Source organism: Tauraco erythrolophus, chromosome 2, assembly GCF_009769465.1.
Source record: "Tauraco erythrolophus isolate bTauEry1 chromosome 2, bTauEry1.pri, whole genome shotgun sequence".
In the NCBI taxonomy this organism is placed as follows: domain Eukaryota; kingdom Metazoa; phylum Chordata; class Aves; order Musophagiformes; family Musophagidae; genus Tauraco; species Tauraco erythrolophus.
This window is the reverse complement of record NC_141466.1, coordinates 97,251,096-97,261,501: the sequence shown is the minus strand read 5'-3', so window position 1 is coordinate 97,261,501 and position 10,406 is coordinate 97,251,096. Positions and strand designations below refer to the sequence as shown.

The 10,406-nt window shown below is 51.7% G+C and overlaps 2 protein-coding genes across 4 annotated transcripts; one reads left to right on the top strand and one right to left on the bottom strand.

Annotated features, from left to right (window-relative positions):
* Window positions 1-295: 295 nt before the first annotated feature.
* Window positions 296-4,404, bottom strand: POLR1C (RNA polymerase I and III subunit C). Of its 3 annotated transcripts, none has more exons than XM_086631651.1 (9): window positions 4,336-4,404; window positions 4,179-4,250; window positions 3,959-4,066; window positions 3,313-3,478; window positions 3,107-3,253; window positions 2,748-2,900; window positions 2,423-2,572; window positions 1,755-1,871; window positions 296-1,410 (listed from the first exon to the last, which is right to left on the bottom strand). In XM_086631651.1, the coding sequence occupies exons 1-9, from the start codon at window positions 4,402-4,404 to the stop codon at window positions 1,292-1,294; spliced, it is 1,101 nt and encodes a 366-aa protein (XP_086487777.1). In that variant the 3' UTR covers window positions 296-1,291. The 3 variants fall into 3 exon arrangements, with proteins under 3 accessions (XP_086487777.1, XP_086487778.1, XP_086487779.1); XM_086631652.1 differs by having other exon boundaries at window positions 3,107-3,226; window positions 3,346-3,478; XM_086631653.1 differs by lacking the exon at window positions 2,423-2,572 and having other exon boundaries at window positions 3,107-3,226; window positions 3,346-3,478; window positions 4,336-4,384.
* Window positions 4,405-4,776: 372 nt separating this feature from the next.
* On the top strand, window positions 4,777-10,200 carry YIPF3 (Yip1 domain family member 3). Its single transcript, XM_086628208.1, has 9 exons — window positions 4,777-4,857; window positions 4,938-5,144; window positions 5,231-5,337; window positions 6,007-6,052; window positions 6,442-6,534; window positions 7,008-7,139; window positions 7,669-7,782; window positions 8,234-8,357; window positions 9,715-10,200. Exons 1-9 carry the CDS (start codon window positions 4,777-4,779, stop codon window positions 9,834-9,836), a joined length of 1,026 nt encoding a protein of 341 aa, XP_086484334.1. The 3' UTR covers window positions 9,837-10,200.
* Window positions 10,201-10,406: the final 206 nt, after the last annotated feature.

Below are 10,406 nucleotides of genomic sequence, written 5' to 3'. Positions count from 1 at the left end.
AAAAAATACAATTTGCTACACTAAATTCTAGCATTGGGAGTGAGGGTTAACTTAAGCAACTGGGACACACCAGTACTCCAAGCCATTCTCTGAAGTTCCAGTTGCTTCGTCAGCTTGTCAAGAGAGACTTTCACAAGCCACGACCTACCCAGTGCTAAAAGTAGTGCTCACCACTGAGGCTAACCTGCAAGTTCTCCCAGACTTCCCTGAGTAGAAACAGGCCTTTGACTGTCACTTGCCCTCCACCATCCGGTTCTGCGTCAAGGTCAGCCCAAAGTACATTCAGTCGCTGAAAGGGAGAACAGAGTAGTCAAATTTAACACCTGGGAAGAAATGACTTACCTTGAGATATTTAAGAAGGGATAGTAAGTCCTTACAGAACATGTTTTTAAACCCCACCTTTGCACAGGGAAGCCCAGTACTTGCATCATAGAATCGTTTGGGCTGGAAGGGACTGTCAAAGACCATCCAGTCCAACCTCCCTGCTGTGGGCAGGGACATGTTTCACTAGATCAGGTTGCTCAAAGCCCAGTCCAACCTGACCTTCAACATTTCCAGGAACAGGGGCATCCACAACTTCTCTGGGCAACCTCTTCCAGAATCTCACCACCACCCTCATTGTAAAAAGTGTCTTAAGTCCCATCTGAGTCTCCCCTCTGCCAGTTTAAAACCGTTGTCTCTTGTCCTGTCACTACAGGCCCTGATAAAAAGTCTTTCTCCATGCCTCCTTTATATAATCAAAGGCCACAATAAGGTCTCCCTGTAGCCTTCTCTTCTCCAGGCTGAACACCACCAACTCTCAGCCTTTCTTCATAGGACAGGTATCCCAGCCCTCTGGCAGTACAGCTTTTTATCTACCACATTAACTACCCTGGAGCTGGTTTGGGACACCTGGAAAACAGTGCTGCACTGATACTGACTTGTTAAGCCTCACTGACCTGCTGTAAAGTGCTTTGCTACACTGCCACATCAGTCCTCTTCACATAATACGTACAATCTAAACCAAATACTGTTATTCAGCTTTAGACCTTCTGCCACTTTCTTCTCTGTGTATTATGGTCTCACAAGTGTCAACAGCACAGAAGGAGACAGCTGTAAAGAAAAGTCTTTATTTTAGTGCATCTCCTCACTGAGGCTCATTACCAACGGAAAAAAATTCCAAGAGATGGTCCTAGGACTCTTAACAAGCCCATCTCAAACCTCTTGTCTATGGAAGAGGAATCACCCCTGCAGGCAGGTGCGGGAAGCCCAGAACAGCAGTGCAGGGATATGCTTCCCAGCTACAGCCTGGTCACTCCATAGGCACAGAGTCCAGCTCATTCAGGAAGCGCTGACACTTTCCCATCAGGATCTTGATGGCTTCGCTCACCAGCACATCTGGAGGTAAGATACCCGTCGACTCCACTGAAACTGCACAGAGACACAAGTCAGCACAGCCACTGGGCAGCTGCAGCCTACACCTGGCTCCAGCATTTCTGTCCCTCATCTTCCCTTACACCACACTTCTGACAAGCCAGATCCTCACAGCCAGAGGAGAAGAGGTTACATTTGCCAGCAGGAAGCACAAACACATTCAACCCCAAAGCAACACCAAACCACAACCTAAGTATACACTGGAAAATGAACATATGAATGCTGACGATGTGGGGGGAAGGGGTGGGGGCCGAGACCCAGCTATACAATGCTGGCCAGTCTCTGCTTGTTTGCACAAACCACAGCAGGGCTCTATGTTCCGTGGAAAATGAGGCACTTACAGATGTAATGGTTTCGTACTCTCGCCAGGCGAACAAGGTTTTTCAGACCGTCATGACGGAAAACTTCTCTGCTGAATGTGTCCAGCCGTGCATTGGCTACTCTTGCCACCTTTTTTCCTAAAGGAGAAAAGGTGAAATGAGATGGGCCCTTGTCATCACAGCACGTGCTTACATCTCAAATATGCACTCCCCCATCAGCAAAGGCAGTGAAGTTACCAATATAAAGAACTAGCACATCCCCAACACGAAGCTCCAACTTGACAGAACTGGTCTTCTTGAACAGTTCCAACCCAAACACAAAGCTTGTACGTATTCCTGGACAGGACCCAAGAAGCCTTCTCCACGCTGAGGTGCTGCAAAGAGCAACCTTGCTGCCCAGACTTACAGACAGCTGAACAGCACTGGAAGCTGCAGTCAGTAGCTGCAGAGCTCTGCAAACAGTCACCCAATGCCTTAGCATTTCAGGGAGGTCCCAGTTCATCACCCAACACATCTGCATGTGACAGCCACTCATCCATAACACAAGGCTTAGAATAGCATGAACAGCTGCTGATCAGCAAGGCAACATCACAACATGGTTTTGCCTCTACAGGGTTTGGCTCTAGTCTCTAATCAGTCTCTGTTAAGGCTTGTAACGAACAAGGTGCTTAAGAGCAGGGGAAAAGTACCCTTGATATTCTGGATCTCAATGACTCCAGGGGAAAAGCACTTCTGCAACAACTCAGCTGCCTCATCCTCAATAGGCTGCAGGAGAGTAATGTCAGGAAGCAGTCGATAACTAGCTGTGGCCACAGGAGAAAACTTGGCATGATCTTTACCTGCACGAAGAGTTAAGAGTCAAGGATGAGCGCAGGCCTCAGGGAACGAAAATGCAAGAACTACAGCCTGAAGTTTCAGGGGAAAGCCAGTTCTCCACCCTTCCCCTTCACAAAACTGTGCCCTAGTCCAAGCACTTAGGCTCTTCCTCCCACTGCCCCAGGACCCATGACTCACCTATACCCTTGACACAGTGCATAAGCACATCTATCTCCTGGCCAGGTCGCAACAGTGCAATAAGGATGTCATCGTGAACAGGTCGGAAGTCAGCATCTGGAAAGAGGTCTGTCTGATTCCCCAAGGGCACCCATGTCATATGTTTACTGTACACTGCAAAGAGAAGCCACAAGCATCAGTCCACTGTTGTCTCAAAACAGGTTGTTGACATGTACAGGAATGGAGATGGCAAAAAGTAAGTTTAGCAGAATGAGGGAATTGGCTCACTCTGCTCACAGGGCTGAGAGAACAGAATGAATCCTGTCTCCCAAGACCAAAAAAGAAAAAACCAGCGCACCTATGTTTAGGAGCGATCTCACCTTTGTGATTGAAATATAGTTCATTAGGATCAGATGATTCCTTGGCTGCCTGAGGGTTTCGGCTGCATTTTATTTTCAGCTGGAACTGCAGAGTATCAATTTCTGTGCCTTCTTCATCTCCTGGGAAGGGGAGAACAGCATGAGCGTCTATGGAATCACACTTCTGCTCAGTTTACGTGACCTTGATTTCCTGCTTTGGGGAAAACCTTCAATATTTCTATTTGATCCAATACTCTCACCTTGGTTTCTATATTCAAAGAGTCGAGGGTCAGCTCGGATAGGGATGAGGCCCAAGCGATGAGCCAGAATTTCATCCTGCACAATGGATGTGTTGTTGTACACAAAGACTTTCTCTACAGCCATCGTTGGCACCTCAGGGAGACAAGATCAAGTCAGCATAAGATGACAGTTGAAGTACGTGTCTACAGAACATCCAGCTAAGGTGTCCCTTCTCTCCCATAAATATTTTCAGTGGCGTTTCTGCCAAACCAGGCTACCCAGTATACTCTTACACCCAGTATACCCCCTTCCTGTTGTAAACAAACAATCACAAGACGTGAAGGGCAGGTTGACCCACAAACACTACCAACAGCACCCTTAAGAGCAACAAGCACTATCGCTTGTGCTGCTAAGGCCTTAACTCTCTTGAGGCTCCTGGCGCACGTGCAGAACGAATTTGCGCTTCTCTTCCAAACCCAGAAGCTGCCTGCGAGGGCTGGCATCAGGCAGGACCCTCCCCACCACCCTCGGCCCCCTGCTCCTAGGCCGGCACCCGCGGGCCCGACCCGCAGCTCCCCGCAGCGCCTCGGCGACCCTCGGTCCCTTCCCCGCCCCACGCACCCACACCGGTACCTCAGCGAGCAGGATGCGGCGGAAGGCGTTGGCGATGGCGGCGTCGATGCCCACCATGTCGAACTCCAGCGCGCCCTCCTCCTCACGGATCACGTCCACGCGGAACGCCTGCACGGGACGCGCGCCGCGGTCACGCCGGACTCCGCGTGCGGGCGGACGGACGGACACAAACACACACACCCACACACACCCCCTCCCTCCTCAACGGGCGGCCCCCCACCTCCTCGAAGCGCCGCTGGTCCCAGGCGTCCTCGTAGCCGGGGTAGTTGCCGGGGAAGTCGGTGGTGTGGACCTGCGAGGAGGCAGACGGGCGGAACCGTGAGGGGGGCCGGGGCCGGCAGCGGGAGGCCCCGGCCGCCTCGCTCCGCTCTACTCACGTTGCGGACGCCGAACTCGCCCAGCACCACGCGGTCCCGCATCTCGTCCGTGCCCCGCTTGGCCGCCATGGCCGCCGCCGCCGCCAGCGGGGGGCGGAAGGGACGGCGCTCGCCGGCACGTGACGGGCCTCCGCCCGCCCACGCGTGGCGTCGCCGCTGCCGGGGAGCGCGGCTCTTCCCCGCAGCCGGCCTGGCCGCAGCCCCTGCAGCAGCGCATTCCTCCTGCCCGCCCGCCCCGCCGCCCTCCCTCGTCTTGTAGTTCCTCCATCCCGCTTGCGCCCTTCCCCGCCCTGCGCCACACACAAGATGGCGGCGGCGCCCGCCCTCCGCCCCCCCCGCAGCCTCGCGAGATCCCCGCCAGCGCCAACGTCACATCCGGGTGCCCCGCTGCTGGCGAGCGGCAGGAGCCAGCGCGGCGCGGGCCGGGTCGGGCCGAGCGCGATGTCCGCGCCGGGGGCGGCGGCGGGGGGCGGCAGCAGGAGCGGCGCCGCTGAATGGGGCGGCTTCGAGGACAACATGCAGGTGGGGCCGGGCCGGGGGTGGTGGCGGCGGCGCTGCGGGGCCGATCCGAGCGGGCGCTGACGCTGTCTGCCCCGGCGCAGGGTGGCGGCTCCGCCGTCATCGACATGGAGAACATGGACGACACGTCGGGCTCCAGCTTCGAGGACATGGGGGAGATGCACCAGCGCATGAAAGAGGAGGAGGAAGAGGAGGCGGAGGGCGAGGCGGGGGCCGCCGAGGAGGAGGACGGGGAGTTCCTGGGCATGAAGGGGCTGCGGGGGCAGCTGGGCCGGCAGGTGGCTGACCAGGTGAGCGCCGCCCCCAGCCGACCCCGGCCCCGGGGCGCCTCGCCTGCCCGCCCGCCCGGCCGCTGCCACCTCCCTTCTCTCCGCAGATGTGGCAGGTGGGGAAGAGGCAAGCCTCCCGGGCTTTCAGCCTCTACGCCAACATCGACATCCTCCGGCCCTACTTCGATGTGGAGCCCGTCCAAGTGCGTGCCAGGTAGGCGGGGTCCGGCCTGAGCCATCTCCTCCGAGGGGCACAGAGGAATGGGTGGCCGGCAGCTTCTTGCCAGCGAGAGGCTGGCGACCTCCCCAAAGTCGGCAAGCTGGGGTGGGCTCCCAGCCTTACAGCAAAGCTCAGGTGTGGGGAAACACACTGTGCTTTGTCCCACTGTCCTTAATGAGGTCCCACAGCCCCAGGTAGGCTGGCAGCCCTGTCATCCAGCAGAGCTGCTCAGAGAGGAGAAAAAAAAAAACAAAAAAAGGGGGGGCTTTGAGGTATCTTCAGCCTTTCACTACTTAGCTGCATTACGTGGCTTCTATTGGGTTTGTGATATAGCTATGTCTAAAAAGGCAAAGTTATGTGAGGCCGGAGGAAGAAAGGTGCTTTTCCTTCCTGTTGCTCTGTCGATGATCTATCATCCCTGAGTGGCTCCCTAAACGTTTTCATTTAATTCCTCCAGAAAAGTTAACATATAGACAGTAAGGTTTGTTTTCTTTAGTTACCTCGTGTGATGTTTTAGAAGGAATCTCTGTCCCCCAAGGCCTATCACCGCAGTAGAAAACACTGATGACAGGTGTATGGGATCTTTTACTTTTGAAGCATTTTGTTAACCGTCCTGTTGTCCTCTTTGCTTCTGATGTCATTCCCTGCTTTGCCGTGATGCAGACTGCTGGAGTCTATGATTCCCGTGAAGATGATTAACTTCCCACAGGTGAGTTCCCTTTCGCTGAATCAGACTCCGTGGCCCAAGCGAATGTCCCACAGACACCTTGTAAAACTCAATTAGTCCATGTTATTAAGGACGTGAGTTCGTTAGATTTTTCATCTGTCTGAAAATGTTAATAAACCCTTTCCTGTGGTTGTTCCAAACCCCAGTGTGCTATCTTTAGTGCTAGTACAGTTCTAGACCTGTAGACTTCACACAGCCCAGACTCTTCATTACACAACTTGTTCCGCCTGGCTCCTGTCAGCAGTGGCCTTGCTGTTACTTCACAGGTGGATGGGTGATAAACTTCATCCAAGGCACTTCTTGCATTGCTTGTGGTGGGGACCCGGTATTCAGGACCACTAACCAAACCTTCTCTGATCTGTCTCCTGTAGAAGATTGCAGGCGAGCTGTATGGACCCCTCATGCTGGTTTTCACACTGGTGGCCATCCTTTTGCATGGGATGAAGACCTCGGACACCATCATTGTACGGCGAGTCTCAGTGATAAGTTTGGGGTTTACTGGGCTCTGGATTGCTATAGTGACACTAGAAAGGAAGAGGAAACCTCTTCCATGACTGAATAGCATCTTGCTGAAAAGCAGATTGATTTGAGGGAGAACCGGTTGGTTTGCGGATGAGACGAAGGATGCGTCAGAAAATCTTGGTGTTCTGCTGCTCGGAGAGCTGAGATGTCTGTCACATGGCACCCTGGATGCTGCTAGTCAGCTATTTGATAATGCCTGGAAGGCTCTGGGAACTCTCTGTGGTGGAATTTGGGCACTAGCAGGTCACTTAGAATCATAGAATAAAATAGAACATATCTCGAGTTGGAAAGGACCCATAAGGATCATCAAGTCCAACTCCCTGCCCCTCACAGGAATACCTAACAACTAAAAGCATCATCCAGATACTCCTCCTTACTTCTCTGAGTCCTCCTCATCCTGACACTGTCTCCACAGAGGGAAGGCACACTGATGGGCACAGCCATTGGCACCTGCTTCGGTTACTGGTTGGGCGTCTCCTCTTTCATCTATTTCCTGGCATATCTGTGCAATGCCCAAATCACGATGGTGCAGATGCTGTCACTGTTGGTATGTACAGATGGGGATGCCCAAGATGTGGGTTGGCTGCCCAGTTTCAGCACGAGGGTGGCCTGTGAACTCTTCCCAGAGAATGAGAAAAGTCCTTGTAAATTGGTGGTCCCAGGTAATTGCACTGGGACAACCTGGAATTCCAGGATGCTCTTCTGACCATCCCCGGGTCACAGTGATACCACAAAGCAGCAGTGCCTTTGTGCGGGTCTCCTGCTTTGCACTTGCTGATCTGAGAGCCTGGTCATAAAAAAAACCCAGGAGATTCCAATTTCTCTGGGATCGAAGGCTCTTTCCTCTGTTTCCCAAGTTGTCACAGTCTCTGACATCTTTGTGAATCCTTCAGACTGAGTATCTGGGTGTGAGCTGCTGTTAAAATCGTTGTGCTGGTTGACTCTTTGGATTCAAATGAGTGGTTTGTTAAGCTTTGCCTTGATGAAGCGTTGCAGGCGTAGGCTGTTCATGCTCTTGATCAACAGCCCTTTGTGTGGGGCTGACGCTTGTAACTTGGATGTTTTTGTTTCATCAGGGTTACGGTCTTTTTGGACACTGCATCACTCTCTTTGTCACCTATAATATCCACTTCCACTCCCTATTCTATATCTTCTGGTTGGCTGTTGGTGGACTCTCTACACTACGAATGGTAAGAGACGGGCAGCCTGGGACCCTCCTACTCTGGGAACAAAAAAAAAAGGGAGGGAAGTGTCATTTGCTTTCTGTTTCTTGAGCCAGGCAGTTCGTTTCACAGTCAGGCTGCTGTGAAGAGCAGCCTGATGCTTCTGGGTCATTTGGCCATGGTGTATGGAGGTGACACTTGGCTTAATATCCTCGCTTGTTCTAAGAGCTGCAGGAGGTTTGCTTCCTTACAGCCCTGGCTGATGTGAAGCGCCATGCCTGTGCATCCTGAACTCCTTTTAAAAAGACCAGGCAAGGTTCACCTACGTGAAACAAAGATTACTCTGAATTTGGTGATGCAAACTGCAAAAAGGCTCTGAGCAGTGTTTCCACTGGCCCGTCCTCCTGTGTGCTCCTGACTGCAATGCCAGAGGCTCCGGTAACAGCTACCTTGCCTCTGCTCTCCATCTGTCTCCTAGGTTGCTGTGTTGGTGTCACGCACCGTGGGACATACCCAGCGGCTCATCCTGTGTGGGACCCTTGCTGCTCTGCATATGCTTTTCCTCCTCTACCTGCACTTTGCTTATCACAAGGTGGTAGAAGGTAAGCGAGGTTGATACGAAGACGTATCCTCTTAGATCTGGTGGAAGAGGAGCTGCTTTTTGTTCTGTCAGAGAGAAAGCATAGACCGTTTGGATCTGACCTCAGGGCATCTGTGCTAGTTTCCAACCCAAGAGTGACTAGAACTAGCTTTATTAGAGGAAGCTTTTGAAGTAGGGCAGCAGGTAGATGTGGGGTAGTCTCTGTGCGCTGAGTTTTAGTACTTGCAGTACTTAAGACCTAAGCTGTGAAGCAGGATGCTTGTTCTTTCCCCACAAGTGAAGTGTTACAGCACTGACTGTTATTGCATGCAGATGTCCAGTCCTTTCCTGAATCTTGCTGAAGTCAGGTTGCTTTTCTCTGGTCAGGAAGTGTGTTGTAAAAGTCTTTTTCCTTCTTTGCATAACACCTTTCTTATCTTGTATTGTACAATGCTGATAGTGGAAGCTGCATCTTCCCCAGTCAGTACCATTTACCAGGCTATACCTAATCAGGTCCCCTTTCTGTCTCTGTTCTTTCTGTCTCTGTTTCTTCACTCCTAATAAAGTCTCACTCTCTTTTTTTTCTTTTTTTTTTAAAAAAAAACTAAGAAGCAAGGCAGCCAGACCTGCACATAAATCTGCATAATTTGGGGATACAGCATCGCATTACAAGTCCTTTTAGATGTAAATACTGTTCTTTCCTGGATCCATTCTTAGGCCAAGGTTCTGAGCCCTGACCTGCAACTTTTCAGCAGGTGAAATAGGGTGGAACATATTCCAAGCAGTTTTCAAGGATGTCCAGGACTGATTATCTGTCTTGAGAGAGTAATTGACAGGGACTGGAAGACATCTGCATCAGTATGTGCGTTTTCTGCAGAAAACACCATGGTCTATGTTTGCGTTGCAGTGATAAAAATTCCATACTGCACCTTCACCTGCAGCTCCTGATGTGAGTCTGCAAGTGTATCTCAGGATGAAATGGTCTAAGAGCAGGGTCTGTGCTGGGATGAGATGGAGAGAAGACTTTATCAATCTGCCTTGGCAAAGCAGCATCCCTGGCAGTGTCTGCCTTTGGGTCAAATGGCAGAGGACTGGATTACCCTCAAAGTGAAAGGATCTCTGTTCCTCTTGGGAACCCGCAGTTTCCCTGCCCCAAGGACAAGCTCTGATATATATACCCTGTGGTCTCTGGATGGAGGTGTTCACTGGTGTTCATTCGTTGGGGCTAGATGTCTCCTCCCATTGCCTCCAAGTGCTTTGCATGTCCTGGGCCCTGCCACAGTCAGTCACTACCTGGCCAGAAAGAAAAGCAAGAAGAAACATGCCATCTGCATCTGAACTAACTCTTGCCGCTCTCCTGTTTTTTCTGTTCCCTGCAGGTATACTGGACACATTGGAAGGACCCAACATGCCACCTTTTCAGAGAGTTGCCAGAGACATTCCAGTTGTTTCCAATGCTGTATTGAACACAACAGCCAAAGCCCTTGCATTGACCCTGTAGTTTCACAGACTTGGACTTGCTTCTTTCACTACTTTCGGGACTACATAGGGCCTCTTAGGAACAGGACAGAACAGCAGGAAGAAGACTTGGTGTTGTTTTCCTGGACCTGTCCTTTGGGTTGCAGTTTTGGGAACCTGAGTGGACTGCACCTCAGTGACTCGGAAGAACTACACTCTTCCCTCACCCAGGTCTGGACTGTCTTGAGTAGCGTGGTTCTGTTGCCTGCATGATTAGCTGGGATTTCCCAGCACAGTATGTCCCTTACCCCTCTTTCCGCTTGCTGATGTAACCCCAGGGCTATCTGCCCTGTCCCTGTCCTGAAGAGGGAAGAATTAAATTGATGTTGGTGCTGAGTGATGTCTTACGCTTGAGCCTACTTGTGTAGGAGAGTGACGTTGGGTCTCTCTGTCTTTATCTGACCCGTCCTAGACTCAAAGCAGGATTCTTTGCAATTTTTTGCTGTCCTGCTTCAAATGTTCTGTGATACGTGGCCTATCTTGGGCACCTTTTCCGTATGGCACAGGAACTTGAGTTTCTGTGGAGATTTTCAGGAACAGCACGATATTTAAC